The following is a 23,798-nucleotide window of genomic DNA, read 5'->3' as shown; positions in this document are numbered from 1 at the left end:
CTGTGGGGAAAACATTAGGGATGCTTCCCTCAGTTTGTCAGGGAGTGTCAAAAGTCTTTCACAGGGATGCTAACACAACAGCGATACCTTGACAATGTATTAGTTTGGCATAAAGCAACTTACAATTCAGATAGGATCAATCTAGTTACAGTTTTAAAGCAGAAGTAGTGCAACAGGCCTCCTGTGATGGAGATATTTTTGTGCTATCATTCCCCAACACTCATACTCTCATGTGTTTGTCAAACAGGCCGTCCATAGTGTTGTTTCCTGTACTACATGTTTACTTCCTATTGTGAAATAGGAAATACAGTGAGGTCCAAAAGTCTGAGAGCACTAGTGAAAATGCTTCAATTTTGCATTCTTTTCTAATCTACTACAACAAAATTATATTAATGACAACAATGAGCGAAAAGTAGAATTTTTGAAATATTTACATGAATTTCAGAGTTGTAGTATTTGGTACAAGTTTGCACAAAATCTTATGATCCATTTTAGATCAAATCCAATCGGAGTGTCACTTGGACACGGTTCAGTAGAAGAGATTAGGCGTGAGGAAAACCTGACCTTTTGTACAAGGCAGTTAACACACTCAGTATCACACGTTGTCTTTCATTAAAATAGGGACCTAGAAATAGTGCAGAACATTGAATATTAAATATTCAAGGTATTGAATAACATTTACACTATTTTAATGTTTAAAAAAAATTTTCCCCCCATTTTTAAATAAATAAAAATCCCAGATTTATAATGTGGACTCAGACTTTTGGACCACACTGTATGAGATGATAATCTGAGATGTATTTTCTCTTGCTCTAGTCATCCTGGAGCAGATTTCATACTACAGATTAAGAAATATGTTAAACTAGGTTAAAGCCTAGCTTTAGATACTGTGAATATCTTGCCTGTGGTTTCCAACTTTCCTCAATCATGTCACTAGTAAAACATGATTGTTTCCTGACATCTCCCCCGACCTTAATGTACCTATAGGGGTCTGCAATAATTGATGTTATCATTGGACAAACTATGAAAAGCCAATTCAGTTGGGGGCAGGGGGTTGGCACGGCCTGTTAGACGGCTTTTAGTAAACAATTCCCCGCATCATCAGCAGCAAACAAGTTTATTATGAAATCACTACATGCAGAAAGAAGTGGAGACAAAGAACATGCCAAAAAAGGCAATAAAAACTACACTCAAATGCAAAAAAAAAATACATAAAAGCTTTCTCTTGCACTGCTTTTGGAGGTCACATGCAAAATCAGAAGTCAGGGGGGGAAAAGAAAAAAAAAAAAAACAAAAGTTACATAAATCCAGAACATATCATTGCCCTGTCAGTAGGAGTTAGGGACTCGCCTGCAAAGAGGCTGAAGGCAAGATTTCATGAGCACTGATGGTATAAATTTGAAAACACCTTCATGCTCAAGGAAACGATAGATGTGTCTGAGAATTGTACACACTTGCACAAACCTTGTCGGCACAGCCAGCAGGGTCCATCTGCTGCATCCAGCTGTCTGCGTGGGTTAAATGAGGCAGTGCAGATGAGAAGAGGGCAGACCTGTAGCTCAGCCACACCAACTCACACTCGAATCATTTCAACATTGCTGCTGAGTCAATGCCAGCATGATGGAAAGGAGGGAGAGAATATTCATACATTTCTCCTCAAGTAGTAGGTAGCAGTGTTGGCAAGGGCATTTATATAAGGAATTAAACTGCAGTGTAAATGTATTAATTGTTTCCATCCCACCTTTTCTTTAGTCAGAAAGCCTGGTAGCAACATGGCCGAGTGCCTTCACCACCCAACACGACAAAAAAGTCTAGATGGCCTTTAAGTCACTCGGCACTGTGAGAGGAACTGTACAGAACGTTCCTGACCCATCAGATGTCATGAATCGTCACAAAAGGAATAGTGTGGCTACAGATCAGAATAGACATGACTTCACATTCATCAGTTAAGCTTTGCAAGACATGGCTTGCCTGAGGAAGAGATTTATGACCCCAGATTAAGTTTTAAACACAATCAAGGGACAGAATCACAAGTTGTAAATAATCCTGTATTTATTAATAAAAGAAATGGATTACAATTGCCCTTAAAGTTTCACACCAGATTTCTTGGACTTTCACATTTCAACAGAAGCTAACATGGAGTTCTAGCTCAAATCCAGGAAGTGAGGGTCAGTTTTAAAACCTTGTTAAAAAAAAGATAGCTTATGAAAAAAAAGGTGTTCCATTATATAAAGTATTCAAATAAAAGTCAGTTTAAGACACGCAAGGTAAAGCAGGCTGCGTGATTTTAAAAGTTACTAAATTCTTCAGTTGCATCAGTACTTGCTGAAGACCAAAAAACAAGGAAGGGATTTTTCCTGTGAAAAGGAAAAGAGAAACATTTAGAAAAAAGAAATAAAAACAAGCAAATGTTACTGGGTGGTGTGATTCAGCCCTACATGAAGTTAGTTGTAGCAGTAACTCCACATTTATTGTCCTATAACTGCATGACGTGAACTGTTCTTGTACCATATTCCTTTACCCAAGCCTGGAGCCTATCCCAGGGAACTTGGGGCACGATGTGTGGAACACCCTGGACAGGCTGCCAGCTCATTGCAGGGTATGACGACATCACTGTTCACACACTACAGACAATTCGTAAATGCCAATCAGCCTACAAAGCATACATTTGCAATGGGGGGAGGGACCGGAGGAAACCCCGAAGCACAGGCAAGGTCACAAGTTACATCATACTAGTACAGAATTCTGGTCTTAAACCTCCACAATGAAGGTGTTCGTTTATATTGGTTATTGTGAGCTCCATTTTACTCAGTGATGGGATAAATGTCACTTTCTGATAATTGTCAGTCAACACTGAAGTTCATGGTCCATTTATGATAACTGACATGTTAGAGAAAATCAGTTAAGGGAACAATTAAAAACAGTCAAAACTCAGATGCATAAAACAAGGCAAACTGCAACAACTTCTGCAATTCAATCTGCCCAGCCCTTAAAGTCAGCCAAGATCATTGCTGCCACCTAGAGCAACAGTATGGGGACATCAGCACAATCAAAACACCAGTGGAGAAGAGTAACCCCACCACAATGGCTTTCAAGATTTGGAAGACACAATAACTGGCCTGACGATTCAATATCAGAACTCACAGAACTTCCAGGGGAGAGTTTGAGGTGCACGGATTCCAGCTTTCAAGTCGTTCGTAACAGGTGGCGCAGGGCTAAGAAAAGGCAAAATAATTCAATAAAATGCATCACAGCATAGCAAATCGGACATGAACACATCTTACATGAGAGTTTATAGAACAAAAGTAAAAAGATTAAGAACCCCATTTTCATTTCAGTTGCTGACTCATTTATGATGAGCTGATTGTTGGTCACACCCCACACAAATGTAGCAACATTGTCATCAGCCTCTGAAATGAACACAAAACAGAATCAGTGCCAGAACGCAAACCTGCATCTCATTCAACATGATGCATGAAGGCATCTTAGTCATGGAATTGCATCAGGAACATCGCTCAGTAAAAATAATGAATGCATTATAATAAGTTGGACTTGGGGTTTTTCCATTGTGGGCTTTTTAAAAAAAAAAAAAAAAAAAAAGTTACTATACATTTAAAGGGTGAAGTAAAGTCAGCTATTATTTATACAAACCACCGACAGGTGCCAAGGACCTTCTAAACTAAAGTGCATAGACAGCCATGGAGGCTTTCCATCCCTCAAGCACAATTTTACTTTCTATACATGTAGAAGTCTCACTGTGCACTAGTTAAAAGGTGTCTTACATTTCCTGCTTAGTGAGATCATTGACAGGCCCATGCATAACAACTTGGCCCTTGGCAGTTTAGTGGGCATTTCTTAGCATAACCTCTTTTTGTATGGCAAGTTATTAACAAGTGATTTGGCCTCCTGAGGAACACCAACTCCCCCCCCATCTAATAAAGTAAAACTATGGGATACCCCACCCCATATTCTGACAAATTTGCCCACAATTAATGCTTCCCCAGTTTCATTTCTTATAATGTTGAACCTTGGAAAACAAAAGGTAAGCATTAAGCTAGTACAGCACACTGACCTTTTTCCCAGTCCTCCTCACATGGAAGTGACATACATTTAACAGGCACGTGAAATTTCGGGTCCATCTTGGTGTTTCCATCTACAAGTGGAGATGAAGATATTTAAATAATAAGGCTAAGTGGAGTGTGAGCCATACTTAAATGAAATTTTAAAGAGCTACAAACAGCTTTTATTCCCCCCACTGATTTGTTAACCAAAACATGGATTGTTTTAAGAGCATCATTACCATCCAAGATCATACCGTCCTCTGTAGTAAGTGATGGTTTATCCTCACAGCGCTCAATATGACGTGCCAGCTCATGCCTGGGAACCATGTGCTTAGCATTGAAGGGGCAAGTCTTAAGTTCTTTTGCTAGCTTGGGGTGATTCTGAACAGTAACCAAAAAAAAAAAAAAAAAAAAAAAAAAAAAGATTTCAGACCAACAGCTTAAACTTGGAGACCAAAGTCTTAGTAAAATTGTTCCAGTCACTGAACTAATAACGACCAGGACAGACCTTGGTACACTTGAGAACGTGAAAGGGGAAGCGACACGCCCGAATCTGATGGTTCGGGTCATAAGGGCACTGCATCATCACGTTTGGATCGGCATCATCAACTGGTTTGTCTGCGAAAGTGCAACACATAATAAGTACACTGTTTGTCAAATCCGAGATACCATGGTGAATAAGCTGACGCCTACCACGGACAACACACCAGACTGAACTGTTTTGAACAGTGGTGTGAAAAATAAGCACTGCATAGTCAAAAGGAGCAATTTCTGACTTTACCAGTACAGTCTTTAGAGAAGTAAGGAATAAGACATGACATTATATTCTGGTATAGGAAGATCAACTTTGGTCTGGTAACAGTAACTTGCATCACACCACCTTTGATTATTTTCCTATAAAGGTAGACGATGTTAGAAGTGTTTAACCCCTCTTATACCACAGCAAATTGCCATTTCAAATGCCAATTACAATGCATTTATTCATGAAAAGCATATCACGTCTTACCCAATTACTTACATGTTTAACGTCTGCACATCAAGTCACTTACTATTAACCTATAACCAGGCTATATAAATCCATATAAACAGTATATGGAGTCTTAATATACACAGCTTTTTTTGGAGCCTGTCATACTACAAAGAAACTACAGAGCACAATGCTCAGTCCTAAAGGAATTAAGGTTACAGCTTTACCTACAACAGTTACAAAGCACCAACACTGGAGACTCTTTCCAAAAATGCTAAATGTCTCCTTACAGAAAGGTTCCCTATATTAATGGCTTGCTTTGTTAATCACAAAAAACGGTTTATTATTACACTTAGATTATGTGGACCGTCTATGTGTGAGCTATTACTATAGTAACAAGGCATTAGAATTGGCACACTTCTATAGAAGTTAATCCACACCATCTAAGAGAAACTTTAAGTGTTTACCTCATTGAGTTTTCCATCAGATCCCTTTCTTTTGCCACTGGCTCTCAAAGATTGTTCAGTGACAAAGCTTTGGATGCATTTTTTTTTTGGTTTTGTTTTAAGGTTAAAGGGAATTTATTGAGTTTAATCCAAGCCTCAAGAACAAAACCAAGCAGTATGGAAAGTTGAGGAATAAAAAGCACCATGGCTCGAATACATAACCAGGATGTTATTCTACACAACTGAATAGTCAGGTTTAATATCTGACCAGTTGGATTACATTCACTAAATAAATCTGTACAGAGGGGGTCCATGAACTTATTTTACAGATTAATGTATCCCTGGCTGCAAAGATTTTGAGAGCCAGTGCTTTATGCTAGGGCCTGCTTTTTACCAAAGGGCAACAGCATTAATGGAAACAAGTTAAACATTTCCTCTTTTCTAAACCAGTTTAGTCAGCATTTTGACAAAGCTATTCTACATAAAAAGGTATTTATATAGATACCCATGTAGCAAAAATCTAATATGATTTTAGGCACAAAGAACTGTCTTTGAAATGCTGGCATTTTGCTGAGCAGGGGACTCAAAACATACTTTAAGTTACACTTAATGTAACTTATCAGGACCAAATATAAACTGTATCCTGGATTCCTAAAGACACATGAAAAAAAAAAAATAAACCCACCTGATAAGTACACCCTGAATGCACAAACAAATCAAACATGTGGAATGTGCATACGGAGCATAGATGTGGTCAAAGGTTTGTGGACACTTGGCCATCACACCCATAGAACATCACATTCTAGAGGTCATATGGCATGTAAGGTGTGCATGTAAAGTGTAAACATAATTGTGATATATAGGAAATTAACTTAACTGGTATTATACCTCTTAAATGTACACAAAATAAGCAATAATATTGAAGTGGAGGGAAAAAAAAAAATCAATAGTTTTGGAAAAGCTGTGATTGCATAAGTATTCACTCCCCCTCTGCTGTAAAACCCATAAGTTAGTTCTTTTGGAAAGAGACATGTTTACAGTATCCACTTTTATTTTCCTAATGAAGAACTTCATTTCACTAGAACATTTTGTTAGTAGTTGCATTCATAGCTCTATTTTGATCCCTAGGGGAAAAAAGTAGTTCTGCTCTCAATACAAGCTGATTTTAACGTTGAACACAGGTTCTGCGTTCATTTGGTGGGCCGGATCCGGACTTTTACCGGGCCGGATCCGGACCGCGGGTGGCATTTTTTGAAATTGCTGGTGTCGAGTCACACCAGTACAGCAAGCAAAGAGAGACAAACCTGGCAAACGGTCAAAGTATGGGATCACACATGCATTTTAAAAGTTAGATAATGTTAACATTTAAACGAAGAGACCTGGTGTTCTCACCTTCATCTTCCTCCCTGACCTCCTGGGCATTTCCTACAATCCTGGCAGGACCCACGCTGGTTCCAAACCTGAAGGTGGACATTTTGTCTCCCCTGAAGTTCATCGCCTTTGAAAACGTTCACAATCCATTGTGTTAATGAACTACTAAAACGAGTAGAAAATACACTTAAAAAAGATGAGGATACCAACATCCCAGTCTAAATGTCGTACTTTTACATAAACTGTAAACTCACGTGCTATAGCTTGGGTTAAAGCACAACACACCAGCGGAAGTTTGTTTACATTACAGCAATAATGGTTACAAGGAAATCACATCATTAACTTACCTTTTCCCTTCCTCAAATTAAAAACTATCTGTGTACACACAATTCAACTCTAACGCCTCCAATGAGGCCTTAAATACAGCCCTTAAGTCACGTGTTTACGTGAGAAGTCGTTTAAGCCACGCCCACACCACTCCATCCCCATTCCCTCCCAAAAATTTCCTTCAGCTTCTCAGCCCTGCTCTTCGTGTTTTTAGTGTTTTCTCTGCTCCCAGAACATCTGATTCCACTAATCTGCTATTAACTCCTTCATGTGCTTCAGTGGGTGTGTAAGATGTACAGGAAAGGTGATCAAACCTGTAATGTATAATTCAACTATGACACACTTTAATGTGATATTTAATATTTTGCTCACACATATAGTCAGTCATCAGCCTACAAACAAAGATCAGGTCAAGTCAAACTTATTTGGAAAGCACATTTAACCCTCTCATGCATAAATTATTTATACGTATATTCATATTCTTGGGCGCACGGTGGCTTAGTGGGTAGCACGTTCGCCTCACACCTCCAGGGTCGGGGGTCTGATTCTCACCGTGGCCCTGTGTGTGCGGAGTTTGCATGTTCTCCCCGTGCTGCGGGGGTTTCCTCCGGGTACTCCGGTTTCCTCCCCCAGTCCAAAGACATGCATGGTAGGCTGATTGGCATGTCTAAAGTGTCTGTAGTGTATGAATGGGTGTGTGAGTGTGTATGTGATTGTGCCCTGCAATGGATTGGCACCCTGTCCAGGGTGTACCCCGCCTCGTGCCCGATGCTCCCTGGGATAGGCTCCAGGTTTCCCCGTGACCCTGAAGGAAGGATAAGTGGTATAGAAGATGGATGGATGGATGGATATTCATATTCTTGACATTTTTACTTAAAATTGCTTGATATATGAATTTTGACTTTAAAATATATTTTAGTTTTTTGCTTTTTTTTTTAATCCATCTTCTGCCATAAAAAAAATCCCATTAAAAATCAAAACAAAAAATCCCTAGTTTTTAGAAATCTAAGGCATTTAGGGTAGTCTGACATTTTAAAAAATATATATTGATTGATTTATTTTATATAGCAAGCTAATAAGTAATGCTGTCAAATAATTTGGAGGTGATTTCCATCTTACATTTCCCTAAAATAAAATAAAAAAGAGCCTTCAATTGAGCGTGGACACTATGCATGAACAGGTAAAAACAGCAAATGTTGATCAATGTGTTGTACAAAAGCTCAAATAGAATCACACAGGTTATTTATGTTTGATGAGAACTAGCTGTTAACCTGTATCTGCATGATTTTTTTTTTTCTCATGCAGCCACATGATTGGCTGATTGAATAATTGCATGAATGAGCAGGTACAGGTGCTCCTAATAAAGTGGACAGTGAGTGCATATAATTGTAAAGGTAGTAGTATAGTACACAACTTGTCAGGGAAACAAAACATTTAGGACACGTGTATTATTTAAAATATAGTCTCACATTCAGGGCACCGTTTAGTATGTCTGTTTTGTTGTTGTTGTTTTTTTTGTTTTTTGTTTTTTTGTTTTTTTGTTTTGTTTTGGTTTTTAGACAATTGGATATTCCTGAAAATATTTCTTACCCTTAAATGATGATGTAAGCACAGGAAAGCTGCTGATTCTTAACTGTACTTCTGCAGACATGTAAAGAGAATCAATGAAAACAGAGGACAAGAGTACATATAATATTAATATTACCAAAAGCCTAAAGATCAAGTTATAAAGCATTTAAAAGCAAAACTCAGGCAGACTACCATTCAATATGTTTCACGTGCAATTTTATTAGCTCAGCCATTAAAATCTTTATTGCAGTAGTTGTTTTTGTCTCTCTTATTCTACAAGATTATCAAGAAGTTGTACATCAGGAAAACCAAGAGAAGACTGTCTGTTTGTTTCAGTGAGTACATTTGCAACATAAGAATAAAGGATTTCTTTATAGAATGGATGTCAATTTATGACAACAAGTACTACTACCACTACTACTACTGTATTACTGTGAATATCAACTGGTTTCACCTCCTACACAGCCACAAAAGCACTTTGCATCCTGTGAGGGAAATATACACACTGATTTCCATCAAATATAAAGTCATCTTCATCATCATGATGCTCCTAATCATATTTGATGGTGTAATAAAATTCTTAAAAGTTAAAAATAAATAAATAAATAAATAAATAAAAAATCTGTCAATCTCTTTTCATGACTTTTCATGATTAGAAATTTTGTTCAACAGAGTTTAATACAATTGTATTAATTCATTCAGTAGTGTTATGATTTGATATGTCTAAAATGTTGCCTAGCAATCTCTTTACAGGTGAGGGAGACAAAATTCTGTGTTAAAACTGAAAAGCTTTCACCCAAGTCTCTTTTGAACCTAATATTTTAATTTGTACCTGTTCATGTCATCATTATTGGTGTGAACATTTACTCAAACGTTAAAGTGGGTGAATTTGAAGTGGGCAAATTTGGACAGTTGTTACCCATTGTGCATATGTGTAAATGCAAACATCATATATTGATTGTTTTTATTAGGATCTTTGATATCATTGTGATATTGTCTGCAGCTTAAAGCGAAACTTTTGGCACTCGATTACGATCGCATTTACCCTTTTCATCCGGATCAACTGGTTTGGTGGGTGACATAATTTTCTACAAACTCAGGAGGTGAATTATTATTGTGATTTGGCCCAAAAGCTACTTGCACTGGCGCGCCTATAGTTTTTATGGTCCACTTATACCAGTGGTTTTCAAAGTGGGGGCCGCCAGGGGGTGCCCGGGGGGCCTCAACAATTTGGTGTGAAAAATAAATAAATACATGATTTTCTCTTTCTCACTCTCAGACAACCACACACAAACACACACAATCAGTTCCTAATCTAATGTAATGTAAAGATGTAAGATGTAATTATTAATTTAAAAAAGGGGGATATATTCAGAAGTCTGTATTTTTAATGTGTTTTAAAGACATCTTGCAAAAGGGGAGCCTCGGTCAAATGTTAATGCCATTTGGGAGGCCTTGCCCTGGAAAAGTTTGGGAACCCCTGATTTATACAACTAATTTTCAGTGTGTTTGCACAATATTCAACCCTAGACCACATTTTGATTAAACTCCAGTACACTAGGTGGCGCCAGTAAGCCCACAGGTGAACCGGAAGTTATGTCATATGTATACAGGCGTATCGCTGGAAGACTCCGGGTACAGAAACCTCTTTAAAAGATAAGATTTTTTCCCCCCCGTAAATTAAACGTTAAAATGTGTTTCATTATAACTACAGTAAATGTTTGCTTTTCTATTATTCAAGAATGAATTCTTTCGATAGATTGTTCGTCACGAGCTAGGTCTCGCGCACTTCACCCGCAGCGTACATACCTATGGATGGAATATTATATTTTATATAAATTAATACATTTACTTACCACAAATCTAACTGTATGTGCCCAGTTGTCGCGGAGACAGTGGTGTAATGGACCTGCGACGTTCTAAACACTAAAATTGACTAAAATATGAGAACAACAATTCTACGATATGAACGCGAACATTAAAAAAAAAGTAAACAAGTAAATACTGCTACAAACCTCGTATAAACTAACTAATCTTATACACACACATATATACACACACACAACTCAACTATACACTAAATAAACTACAAACCTTAAACTGTAGTAAATCTAACTTATCAAACTGTACACTATATAACTAATATAAATACTATATATGGTAACTATAACTTAACCTATAACGAAAACTAAACTAAGTAACTAACGTTTATCTAACAATTAACTACAAAATATACACAATTTATATGAAAAAAGACGAAATCAATAGGAGCTCTTGTCTGTTACCACCACAGACTTCAACCAACAGACGTTAAGTCCGTTATGTCCGTTATTGAGTATCGCTCGCGAGGCGCATTCCATGCATTCAAATGTATTTTATTCACGCGCTCAGTCAGGACCTATAATGATAATATAATACAAATGATAACGAGATATGCTTTCATCTTTCCTGTTACAACACAAATTGTTTCCTTTCTACATATTACACAGAGAGAATTTGATTATATAGGTACATATTAGCTGCATATTGCTTTTGGTTTGGCTGAATTGTAATTGTTATGGGATGTATAGCTTGACAGTTCATCAAAGTGTAACTAATGCTGTAACTATTGTATGTTTTCTATAAATTTTTTAAACGTCATAAACATTTCAACCCTTTTCTGTGACCATTTGTGTCTGTAGTGACAATATTCGGTTACATGTTTGTAGTTTTGTCCATATTTATAGTCTCATTTGTTTACATTTTATCAAGCTTGTATTATTATACATGTATCCTTTTTTGAGACAATAAGAAATTTGGGCTTGCAGATTATTCTGAAAATATTTTGATGGGAGTTTTATATTTCCATCCATTATTATGCACGAAACTGTTATTCTTTACAATTATTATTATTATTTTGGCAATAAATAAATAAATAAATAAATCACCTTATGTTGCACCCTGACCAACAGTTTGTCGGTTTAAATGTTGGGTGTAGAATGTGATGTAGCCCAAGTTTATATGAGGATGTATGTCTTACCTGTATCTCTTTCATTTTTCTTTTCCAGCAATTTCAGCATTGGACTCATTTCCTTCCTTTTTGGCCTCTCCTTCACTTGCTGTTTGGAAGTCATCGCTTGCATCTGATTCAGCAACTGTCATTCTGCATTTCTGTTTCATTGCTTACATTTTGAACCCTTAGCAATAATAAAAGTTTTCCATTTGTGCATTCAAGTTTGTTTTTCCTTGATTTAATGTGCTTGTGTGAGTATTTGCCATGTGACAATTATTTATTTCACAGTACTTCATATATGGTAGTATACCAAGTCTCTGCTACTTATAAACATTGTGTCATTAATTAAAATTTGTAATCAGTTAATATATAACTGCATAATTGTGGATTCTTTCATTATTGCCTGAATATGTGCGCTGTGATTTAGATTATGAAGCACACATTAAATTGGCAGTATGTAAATGTCATAGTAATGGTGGGGAAAATGATTTCATGAAAACAATGACAAGGTGTCAGATCTTTTTATTCATTTTTAAATACAATACAATTATTATAGTACAAATATAAACAGGTTTGCCATGTGCCATCTGGCACATGATAAATACACAGGAGGAACCGATATGAACAGAAAATTCCCATTCATATAATTAATATATATGAAAGTTTTGTGTAGCTACAAAAGATAAACATTTCACTACATCACAGCTACATAAACTGGAAGTGCTGTTACCATTTTACTACTGTATTATTATTTTTTTAAAAGCAAAATAATATTTAAAACAATAGAATTTGTAATGTTTTAAATTGTTGTAATGGGAATTGTTTTGGGTTTTAATGGGAATTATAATGGTCCCTTTTGGGTCTCTACTGGTAATATTTTGCTGATGGTAATAACAGCTGATGGTTCGTAATGGTATTTGTCATGGAACCATTAGAATTTTTGTGATGGTTTCTGTTGTAGTTGTTGTTGTTTTTCAGGGTATTCATGCAATTTAATCAGAAAATTATGAACTCTTAATTATTATACACTTCCTCTGTGTGTGTGTGTGTGGGGGGGGGGTTAGTTTTTCTTAATTAGTTATTAGAGATATTTGTATATATTATATGTTAAAAATATTATATCACAATAACCCTTAGGTGGTTTATAACCATATACGTTCCTAAAATAATTTCATCCACATAAAGAAAGTATTAATTAATTTTAGGCTTGAAATTCGATTTAAAAAATAAATCTCTCATGCATCATGTGTATACACTCTGGCCCCGCCCACTTTCCGTACCACGCCCCCTCCGAGTTGACAGCGGTTTTCTCTCAAAATGGCGCCGTCCTATATGCGGAGGTGGTGCGGTGCTTCTATGACTTTTCTGTGCGGAACACGGTACCTGCGGGTCACTGCGGGATTCTGCAGGCCTAAATCAGCCGCCACGCAACTTAGGTAACAACATTTTAACTGATCAGTAATCATGCACATGCTGTCGAGGATGTTCAAGCCATAGTGCATGTTACTAACTGTATTTCCAGGATAGCACTGTCAGGCACAGCTGACTATAAAGGTCACTGAACATCTAAATCCAACTTTTTTTTGTAGTTTCTTTCATTTTCTACTAACAGTTTATATTATAATGCAACGAGTATTGTCTGAAGGAAGGACAGGGGGCAGAAAGGAATGAAATAGTAAATAACTTTGACTATTATGCCTATGCAAAACTTATTATTATCCAATTATTTATGGTCTCTATGGGCTTTAGGATATTACCTGGGAGTTATATTAGGGCTGCAGTAAGGTTTTAGTCTGCAGATGTAAATAAAACCCTTCTAATAAATTCATTGTGAGTGATGTGTAGTCCAACAAGAACCATAATGTGTTCTGTAATCCTCACAACATCATGTATGTATCATCATGTAATGGTCATAACATCATTCATTCGACTTCAGTAACTGTTTTATTCTAGTCATGGTAGCGCTGGATCCAGAGCCCTATCCCTATCCCTATCGGGAACACTGGGTGTGAGATGGGAATACACCCAGATCCGTTGCAGGGCACCATGCATGCAGATTCACACACACACACACACACGCACACCTAGAGATAATTTTAGAGTCACCACTCCACCACTATGTTTTCAAGAGATGGGAGAAGATCACAGAACCCAAAGGAAACCCATGTGAGACACTAGGAGAACATAAATAAAAATCCCACACAAAGCTCAGGATCGAATCAGGGACCCTGGAGCTGTGCGGTATGACATCGTAAACTGGTGTGTTAATCGACTGCCTCATCTTCATCCCTATAGCTTATGTTTAGTGAGGCAGTATTCGCCTTCTAAAGCGAGGTACGGCCTCGGCCAAAGCATCACGTCACGGTTGAAATGGGCAAATGAAAAGTACCAGAGATTTCTTCAGAGACGCTTCCCTAGATTCTACGTCCTCTATTCCACATTTATACGAGGTGAGGTTCGAGTCTGTTCCATTATTTCATATTGTTAAATTTTCAACTGCAGAAAAAAAGAACAACAACAACTAAAAAAAAAAAACAGACAGACATTTTGAATGTGAATTTATGAGTCAAATACGTGCAAACTCTTATGCTGTTCTTAAAAAGCAGCGTTGTGCAATGTTTGGTAGAATACTCATTTGGTCCCATCTGTTCAGAGTTTCTCTGCATGTCATTGTAGGATTTCGACTCTTCTTCGAGGATGCCCGAGAAGTGCATAGGATCAGAATTCGGATGATCAGAAACAACATCGATCCCCAGAAGTTGCCTTACCGTGAAATGGAGAAGCTCAGACAGGTGAGATGAATGAGTTAGAGTGTGTTCTTTCATGTTTGATCGTAATATCATAAGCATATATAACCAAATAAATGTAGTACAAATTTTTGGATTATAACCAGAAGGGTTGTGTAATCAAATTGTGCTAATAAAATTTCGGTTATGTTTAATAGTCTTGGGGCCTTCTAATATTTGCAGTCTGTCAGCAGCCTGTATTTCCAGCTAATAGTATTGTCAGGATCAACTGTATGATTACAGTGCTATCAAAAAGGACATTTCATAGTGAAGTTCATTTCATTCTAACAATCCAGTGTTTGAAAGTATGACATGTAGTACAGTGGATGAAGGTTAGAGGGCGACATAGTGCTGTTACCTCAGGATTTTTCATGGGATTGCAGCATAGAAATTAACGTAAGTGCAGTTAAAGTTAAATCTAAATAAAATTTTTCTGATTAGCTCTTGAAAGTTCATGGGAAGCGGATTATTCAGGATTATCTGAATGAACCAGATGTCTGCTGTTCAACTCTAAAGTGCATCTTAAATAGAGTCTTTGTGACCTTGAGTATGTTCAGTCAATTAAAAAAATCTCTTGGGATTTTACGGCTTCAGATGAATTCGTTATTAATCCACTGTGATTGCGTTTCAGGCCGTATTTTAAACCTGTATTTGATGGTGTATTAAATAGATGCTTTGTGTTAATATATATATACTCTACACTACATGTTTGTTCTGACAGTTCCACAGAGACATGATCAAAGCTATTCCTCTGGTGATCATCTCCATTCCTCCTTTTGCCAACTACCTAGTGTTTGTTTTAATGTGAGTATTGACTGAATGTAATCTGTCCCCCAATATACACTTAAAGAAGCGTGATAAGTAAGGGTGGTTTGGTTTGAAACTTTCACAGCATTACATTACATTACATTACATTAAAGGAACGTTTTTTCTCTTTGTACAAATCTCTCTTTGTACAGCACATATTCCAGACTTTATTCAAATTCAAATGCTAATTCAAACGTGTATTTGCGTTGGCGTTTCCCATGTGTGTGCGCATAATTCGAACTCACTTGCGTAACATATATATTTACAGCAGCATTTTCAGGAGCAAAAGCATACAGTGGATGCCAACATTTAAAATGCAAATCTATTTAAGAGTTTATTTTTAATGTCTGTTAAAAATAAAACGCTTTTGCAATCCTATTTGAATCCTATTTCCGATCAAACATGGTGCCTAACCGTGAAACCAACCACCCTAGTGACAAGTAAGGAAGAAAACACTCAGGGGCATGCTGTTATAGGAAAATAACCAATGATGTATCACGCCACCCCGAAGATGTTATTATCCAATAACAGCACGCCCCTGAGTGTTTTCTTCCTCTTACGCCACAGCAAATCTGTCCTTGTAATATCTTTCAGAGTGTACTGATCTTTCCATTACTGTGTAATACCTACCCCTCCACCTGCACTCATTCTACTCCTCTCTTCGCCACATCCTACTACCAGGTACCTTTATCCACGCCAGCTTCTGATTCGCCATTTCTGGACGCCCCAGCAGCTGGTGGAGTTTCAGGGAGTGTATCACGCACAGAGGGCGCTGCATCACCGGCCACTGCTCGCTGGGTTGAAGACGACAGCATCGCGCATCACACACGAACAAGTAAAGAGCCGACTTATGGAGCTGTGCAGTAAAGTGAGTCCCTCCGCACAGTATAATACATTAAAACGTCTGAGGTGGATTGAAAAAATACTAATTATTAATATTTGTTTCCAGATCCAGGGTGGTGTTCACCCCGTTGTGTCTGATCTCCACGCAGTGAGAAGTTTATTCTCAGGCCCTCCATTGGGTATCAGAAGGATGGGTGCAGATCAGATGGTTAGTCCTTTAAATCAAAGCAACACTCAGGAACAGTGGAAAATGCTCGAGTCGTTTATAATTGGCTACTATACTGAAGTATTATTTTAGGATATTTATGCTTTACAGTACGTGAGTCTTATTGAAACTGAATACTTGTACTCTTGCTTAATTTCATTTCCAAGAAGAAGAAAAAAAAGCTCCTTGCATTATTATTTAGACCTTAAAAGTAACAAATCTCAGAGATCTCTTCTTCAGTGACTACGTTTACATGGACAGCAGTAATCTAATTATTGACCTTAATCCGAGTAAGATAATATTGTGATTAAGGTGTTTACATGAGTCGCTTTTAGAATACTCCTGTCATGTTCCTGTTTTACAGGTTTTAGAACATAATTAGATTAACAGCCCGCGTCATTACGTCACCGCGCCACGCCGTCCGACGTCCCTCCAGAATTTCACGTATCAACATACAGTTGGTCTTCGTTATGGTACCGTATACAGTTCTGGGTGTTTTTATTAAATTTTTTTACGAACGCTTTAAGTGCAGTTAATTATTTGTCATGCTGTACGTGCTAATAGACGACTGCTTGAAGCGGTGGGTGTGTCCCAAATCGCGTAGTTACCGTCTATATAGCAGACGAGATACATGTATTTTTCCCCACTACAGGCCTATAGTAGGAAAGTATGCGATTTGGGACACAGCCGAACTCTCTTGTTCGCCGTAAAACGTAAAACTGTCGTGTGTGATCGTGTCCTGTCGCAAAATGCGGTGAAAACTCCCACACGACGTTCATAATGTGATTAAGGTGTTTACATGTCACTACTACACGTCCATAATGTGACTAAAACAGTAGTACTCCACCTGTCTTAATTAGATTATTACTTACTTCGATTATGACCTTAATTAGATTAAGGTAAGTAAAAATTGCTGTTTACATGGTAGTTTCTTAATTAGAGTATGGTCTTAATCGGATTAAGAGTGGATTATTGTTGTCCATGTAAACGCAGCTAATGACTGTGTTGCGTATATCATTCCAATGATATATAATATTTACATTTCAGTTTTAGTATCAAATCAAGTTCATCAGTGTAGAAGAGGATTATCAAGAATCATGACAAGAATTTTACTTATTAGTTATATTAGCCTTGTAGTTCCAGTACAAATCTAAGACTAAGACCATTCACATTAGGTGTTTTTTTTTTTATAAACATGTATAGAGAAATCTCTGACTGGAGCAGCATAAATTATATATATCTTTTTAAATCTCTCTCATGTGACTTGCACATGTAACCATAGCAATGATGATGTAACTGCTATTAAGGGGTGTGTCTCAGTCAGCTCCCTAGGTCAGTAGTCAAGGCATTGATCAGAGAGTCGGCCATTTCAAGGGCTGTCTCAATCACAAAATCCCTAAAAAATCCCACAATGCACTGCAAAAAAATAGGGCGCGTCGATGCTCACTATGTTCCCTTACTGGAAATAACGTCATATTTTCAGAAGCCTCTCAGCTCGAAAACAAAATGGCGGACGAACTCTCAGCCAATTTTGTCTACAAACGTAAGTGGCTTGTTAGCATTGTTGTGGCTCTCAAACGATTTAGTTACGATGACGATTTTTAACTTGTTCTATATACGGTTTGTTTGAGGTTAACAACTTTTATGTGTTTAATGTTTAATTTTTTAAAAATCCACTAGCTACTAGCCTACGATCCTGCTTGAAGTACCATGACAGAAACCCGTACGATTAAGCTAACAAATTTATATGATCTACAACGTCAGAAAGATATCTGTTGTTGATAAACGCCAGTGGTGACGTTTTACAATGCGAACAAGTAGCCATGTCACAGGAAATTGAGTGATCAGTGTAACAATGTGTAGTGAGCCAGGGTCCTTAACAGTGTCCCAACCCGTGCACACAATATACTGATTCACCACCTAGGGAGCTGATAGAGACGCACCCAAGTTTTATCCTCCTCAGTAGAGTTAATATGTGCTTGCTAATAATAACTTTCAGAGACACCTTTGCACATTGCTCTTCTTAACGCCCCGCCTCCCACCGTTCTGGATTGGCCGGCGCTTGAATAGCCACGCCCTAGAGCTCATGCACCTGGATCGTGCCATCATCATCCTGGGTCTCCACGAGCTCAATGACATGGAGCTCAAAGAGGTAGGATAGAGATTTTATTACATATCACTCATTAACTGTTATGCTAATGATGGAGCCGGTATTTATGTACACAAACGAACTTGTTTCACAGATGTTCTACAAATGCAATGTAACTCTAAATGGTTAAAACAGTATCACGTCATTCTTTAATCGATAAAGAATTGTAATTATTGACAAATTGACATGTTGTGAGAGGAACAAAACACGTCAAGACGTGCTGTTATTGGAAAATAATCTACTTCTGGGTGCTAAAAGTAACTCCGCTTTGCATCGGGCCACATCACACCTCACCATCATTGGTTATTTTCCAATAACAGCACACCCCCAAGTGTTTTATTCCTTACCTAATGGACGACTTGTTCCAGTGTTAGACATGTGGGTGAGTCGCAGTGCTTGGATCACATGGTCTCTGTTTGCAGGCGTGTTATGTGAGAGGGCTGAACGTGGAGCAGCTGAGTCCTGCACAGTGCCGAGACTGGCTGTCTCAGTGGCTGCAGTTCTCAGTGCACCTTAAAGGTGAGAAACACGACACCACTGACAAATGTTTTACACCATGAAATAATTTGTTAGAGAATAATGACATATTTGAAATGCAGAGGTGACAACATCTCCGGTTTAGCCGTAGCGTTTTCAACGAATTTTGACTGGTTGTTATGGCCACGAAGTAAAATTGGCGAAAAGCCAGTCCACTGAAGAGGAAAGAAAGAGGTGCGTTTGCTTCTGTTTACTTTCGCTTTGCACCAACCACCATGTAGGAGTATTTCGCATTGCTGTGTGGATAAACCATTCAATTCAATTATATATTTATTATAGTTTGATTACTATGTGTAGTATATGGGCATGGACCAGACGATAGAGCCAGTATGTTCACGTTGTAACAGTTGTATAAAGTAAGCTTTTACCAGCACTCAGCTGGAGGTTTATAAATATAGACATTTCTGCCGATCGCAGTTAAATATGAGTTCAACTAATATGTTTTAATATTAACGCTGGTAGCATGGAGATTCTTTTTGGACCGGTATACACCGATCAGCCATAAGATTAAAACCACTGACAGGTGACGTGAATAACATTGATTATTTCATTACAGTGGCACCTGTCAAGGAGTTTGATATTATATTAGGTAGGACGTGAACAGTCAGTTCTCAAAGTCAATGTGTTTGAAGCAGGAAAAATGGTCAAGCATAAGGATTCGAAGTGACATTGACAAGGGTTAAATTGTGATGGCTGGACGTCTGGGTCAGAGCATCTCCAAAACGGCAGGTCTTGTGGGGTGTTCCCGGCATGCAGTGGTTAGTACCTTCCGAACGTGGTCCGAGGAAGGACAACCGGTGAACCAGCGACAGGGTCATGGGCTCCTAAGGCTCATCGATGCGTGTGGGGAGAGAATGCTAGCCCGTCTGGTCTGATCCCAGAGAAGAGCTACTGTAATACGAATTGCTGAAAAAGTGAATGCTGGCTCTGATAGAAAAGTGTCAGATCACACAGTGCATCTCGGCTTGCTGCAAAAGCTCCTACAATGGTCACGAGTGACCGAACTGGACCGTGGAACAGTGGAAGAAAGTGGCCTGGTCTGTTGGATAAGTTTTTCTTTTACATCATGTGTAAAAGATGGCACCAGGATGCACTATGGGAAGAAGGCAACCTGGCAGAGGTAGTGTGATGCTCTGGAGTTCAAGGTGTTGACTCAGCCTCCAAATTCCCCAGATCTCAATCCGTTCGAGCATCTCTAGGACGTGCTGGACGTGCTGCACTTAAAGGATCTGCTGTTAATGTTTTGGTTCCAGATACCTCAGCCCGCCTTCAGAGGTCTTGTGGAGTCCATGTCTCGACGGGTCAGAGCTGTTTTGGTGGTACAAGGGGGACCGACACAATATTAGGCAGGTGGTTTTAATGTTCTGGCTGATCGGTGTATTTTAGTGTTTTTGTGGTAAAATTCAGTTTTTCTTCTTTGTACCTGCCAGGATTTTTGTGCTAGCAATATTAGCACCTCTGTAAAATGGCATCTCTATTACACGTTTTCTTTTCCTGTATGCAGAAATGCCAGACTCTGTGAATACACACGAACAAATAGGAAATTCCAGTTTGTCCACCTGCCATTCAAAATACAGAACATGTAATTAACCAGGAAATGAACTGTGTAGAGACGAGATGGATTTCAGTATTACTCTTATTTTCCATCGTCATGATTTCAGCCAAACCTGTAAAAATACAGAATACCGTAACACTCAAGATTTGATTACTAACATCCGATTCTGCAGCGGAAAAGTTTCTGGATATCACACCATATTGAGAGACGAGGTATTTTTAAAGCCTCATTTTTTTAAAAAAATTGTCTCATTTTTATAAGACTTTGCAAATCTTCCCCACCCCCCAACACACACACACACACACACACACAATAGTGGTAAAGACAATCTGTTTTAGATTGTGACCTTTGTGCCCGGTCAGAATCAGCCACGTGAGAGGACTTACCTTTAAAATCTGCACTTTATTATTTAAGGATATTTTCAATTTGTCGTTCTTGAGGTTGCACTAGTATGATTGATTTTGTCACAGGAAGTGGGAGACACCTGATGATTAAAAATACTCGCACTCTTTGCAATGTCAGATTGCTTCAGTTTCCTTTGTAACAAACTGTGTCCACCCCCCACAGGCCCTAGTTAAACTGCATGACGGTTACCCTGACAGTCATGCGTGCCTTCTCAACACCTTTCTTCTTTCCTGCTTTAATTTCCTCTGTGCAGAATCAGAGACCTCACTGTACTTGCATGGTATGATGCTTCTGACGGTGAACTACCCAAAACCAGCACGCAGCTGATGAGACCCTGCGTTTTTCAACTACGCTGACCGTCAAGGATCAGAAGTGAAGTAAACAAAAACCTCAGACATGGGGGAAACACAGAGGGAGTGAACAACTTCAGTTATCAGAGACGTTCCAGGCCAGTATCAGGATCATAGAGTGTAGGCCTCAGTTACAGTGTTGAGTGAATATGAGAGGGAAGGATGGTAATCTTCGAGTTATTTTTGAATGTTTGTTTCCTTGAGCCAAGTGATTAGAAAGATGGGTGGGAATCGCGATGAAAGTACTAAAAACAGTACATTGCATAGCGGAAGTCGATTTCGCCTTTTAGCCTTTATCGTGTCAGATCTGCGTAAATGGAACAATTGGATCCATTCCATATTTACACACAACTTTGAACCTCAGAAACACAAAACGTTGCATGCAGCACGTTCTAATTACATCACGAGATGATTATGAACATGCATCTAAGAACAGATGTATGAAAAAGGGTTAACAACTCATTCTGTTTACATGGAGTGTTGTGGATTTCTTCCAAATATGGTTCAACCACAGATTGGTGTGGTTTTTAATTTTGGCTTGTGCTTTGCTGCGTTTTTGTTTTTTATTTTATTTTATTTTTTCCTTTTTCCTTTCCTGTGCTGTTTAAGTTTGCTGCTATGCATACAGTTCATCTGTACTTTGAAAGCTGATTGAATTCATCAGAACAGTATTCAGGGTTGCCAGGTCCTCGAAAAAAAGCCGATAAATTGCAACCCAAAAATATGTCCAACTTAATTTCTAACTGTAATTAATGTGAAACAAGATCATATTATACATTTGTAATGAAGCAGTATTCAAATTGGTTTACCTAAATATCAGTGTAATAATACAAGACCACTATAGGACATGAGCAACATGATGTATTTATAAGTATGTAGTCTATTATTTGTACTTCATATCCATTTACCAGTCTGTACAAGATTTCGCCGAGGGTTTTTGTGATTGTTGCGGCCAAACGTGCTTGATTTTGAGATGCTTTTTACACAATTTGCAGAGTTTTTTGTGCCTTTTTTTTTTTTTTTTTTTTTTTTTTTAGCAGAAGCCTAGTTGAATTGGCAAAGTTGCAGGAAATAGTTTTGCACGGTCCTTCACAGTGGTTTGTTGGTAAAGGAGACCTTTTAGCTGTACTCGTGTTTGACACACGAGAATTGAAGAGGGCTTTGGCTGAATGCGCGTCATGAGGACGTCACATGAAGCGTCTCGGCCCACACCTGCATAAAATCTGTGGTCGTTTTGAAAAATTGCAAGCTCCTCCGAATATTGTGGAGTTTCCTTGATTTTGCGTTCATTTCTGCGATCGCAAAATTCTGGAGGGACTGATTTACGACGATACACTACTTGGTACATTTTAATCATAAGCACATACCGTATACACTGCCAGTTAAAAGATGGTGAATATGTGGAGTTTATTTACATCTTATTATATTTGTTAGTGCCTCTAGAAAGTATTTCTCTTTTTGCTGTACTGCAACATCAAATTTAAGCAAAAGAGAGATTTTTTTGTGCTCCTTTAGAGGTGATTCTAATACAGTAAAAATCTAATTAAATCAAGTACGTAGGGGAAGTGCTGGCTTGGTGGTTAAGGCTCTGGGTTACTGATCGGAAGGTCGGGTTTCAAGCCCCAGCACTGCCAAGCTGCCACTGTTGGGCCCTTGAGCAAGGTGCTTAACCTTCTCTGCTCCATGGGCACTGTATCATGGATGACCCTGCGCTCGGACCCCAACTTCCTGACATGCTGGGGTATGCGAAGAAAAGAATTTCCCTGTGCATATGTATATGTGATAAATAAAGACTCTATCATTATATTCACCTCAGAATTACTTAAAATATTTTATAGAATTAAACAGAACAACCCACTTCCAGTGAAATAAATATTTAACCCAAATCAGCAAAATGTCAAATGCAGACTAATTTTGTGTGAAAATATCAGACATGGCAACCCTGACAATATCACCAGAGATTATCAGAGTGATTTGACACTGGAACAGAATAGTGTTCAAACTTTTGCCCCGATGAGACCCATGCCCCAGTTTTTAATGAGAACTTTCTCCACCCCACACACACACACACACACACACACACACACACACACACACAAACCCATAAAGGTCGGCAGGTCTCATAGATAGTCATATAAGTGGTTATTTATTTTGGTATTTTTCATCTCACCCTCATGCATTGAATTCACACAGTTTGAATACCTCTGCTGTAGAAAGTATTGTGAGAAGGACATTGATTTTAACGCTGTGATGAAGCGCATACGTCTCCACACAAGGACACCAAGTCCTGTAAATGAAGTCGCCTCTGCAGAAAAATCATAAAGCACTTATGTACATACACAATTAAAATGATTTGCCCCACATATTGGATTGATTCAAAGTAAAGTAACAAAACAGCTCTAAGTTGCTTTATTGTGGTTTTTGCCTC

At 38.3% G+C, this 23,798-nt stretch overlaps 2 protein-coding genes across 7 annotated transcripts; one reads left to right on the top strand and one right to left on the bottom strand.

Moving 5' to 3' along the window:
- Nucleotides 1–503: 503 nt before the first annotated feature.
- zgc:56699 (uncharacterized protein LOC405758 homolog) lies at nucleotides 504–10,822 on the bottom strand. 6 transcript variants are annotated; one of them, XM_053643886.1, is made up of 9 exons: nucleotides 10,598–10,822; nucleotides 8,763–8,813; nucleotides 6,867–6,972; nucleotides 4,570–4,679; nucleotides 4,301–4,442; nucleotides 4,073–4,153; nucleotides 3,323–3,410; nucleotides 3,145–3,215; nucleotides 504–2,357 (listed from the first exon to the last, which is right to left on the bottom strand). In XM_053643886.1, coding segments are annotated over exons 3-9 (597 nt in total). In that variant the 5' UTR covers nucleotides 6,970–6,972; nucleotides 8,763–8,813; nucleotides 10,598–10,822; the 3' UTR covers nucleotides 504–2,355. The 6 variants fall into 6 exon arrangements, with proteins under 6 accessions (XP_053499861.1, XP_053499862.1, XP_053499858.1 ...); XM_053643887.1 differs by having other exon boundaries at nucleotides 3,347–3,410; XM_053643883.1 differs by having other exon boundaries at nucleotides 3,145–3,410.
- Nucleotides 10,823–13,058: 2,236 nt separating this feature from the next.
- Nucleotides 13,059–23,769, top strand: letmd1 (LETM1 domain containing 1). Its single transcript, XM_053643877.1, has 9 exons — nucleotides 13,059–13,169; nucleotides 14,029–14,183; nucleotides 14,410–14,525; nucleotides 15,241–15,323; nucleotides 16,008–16,194; nucleotides 16,276–16,377; nucleotides 18,374–18,526; nucleotides 18,946–19,042; nucleotides 21,274–23,769. Exons 1-9 carry the CDS (start codon nucleotides 13,066–13,068, stop codon nucleotides 21,345–21,347), a joined length of 1,071 nt encoding a protein of 356 aa, XP_053499852.1. The 5' UTR covers nucleotides 13,059–13,065; the 3' UTR covers nucleotides 21,348–23,769.
- The last annotated feature ends 29 nt before the right edge of the window (nucleotides 23,770–23,798 follow it).

This window comes from Ictalurus furcatus, chromosome 15 (assembly GCF_023375685.1).
Source record: "Ictalurus furcatus strain D&B chromosome 15, Billie_1.0, whole genome shotgun sequence".
Lineage (NCBI taxonomy): Eukaryota > Metazoa > Chordata > Actinopteri > Siluriformes > Ictaluridae > Ictalurus > Ictalurus furcatus.
Note: the sequence above shows the minus strand (reverse complement) of the source record. Positions and strands in the feature narration are given on the sequence as shown.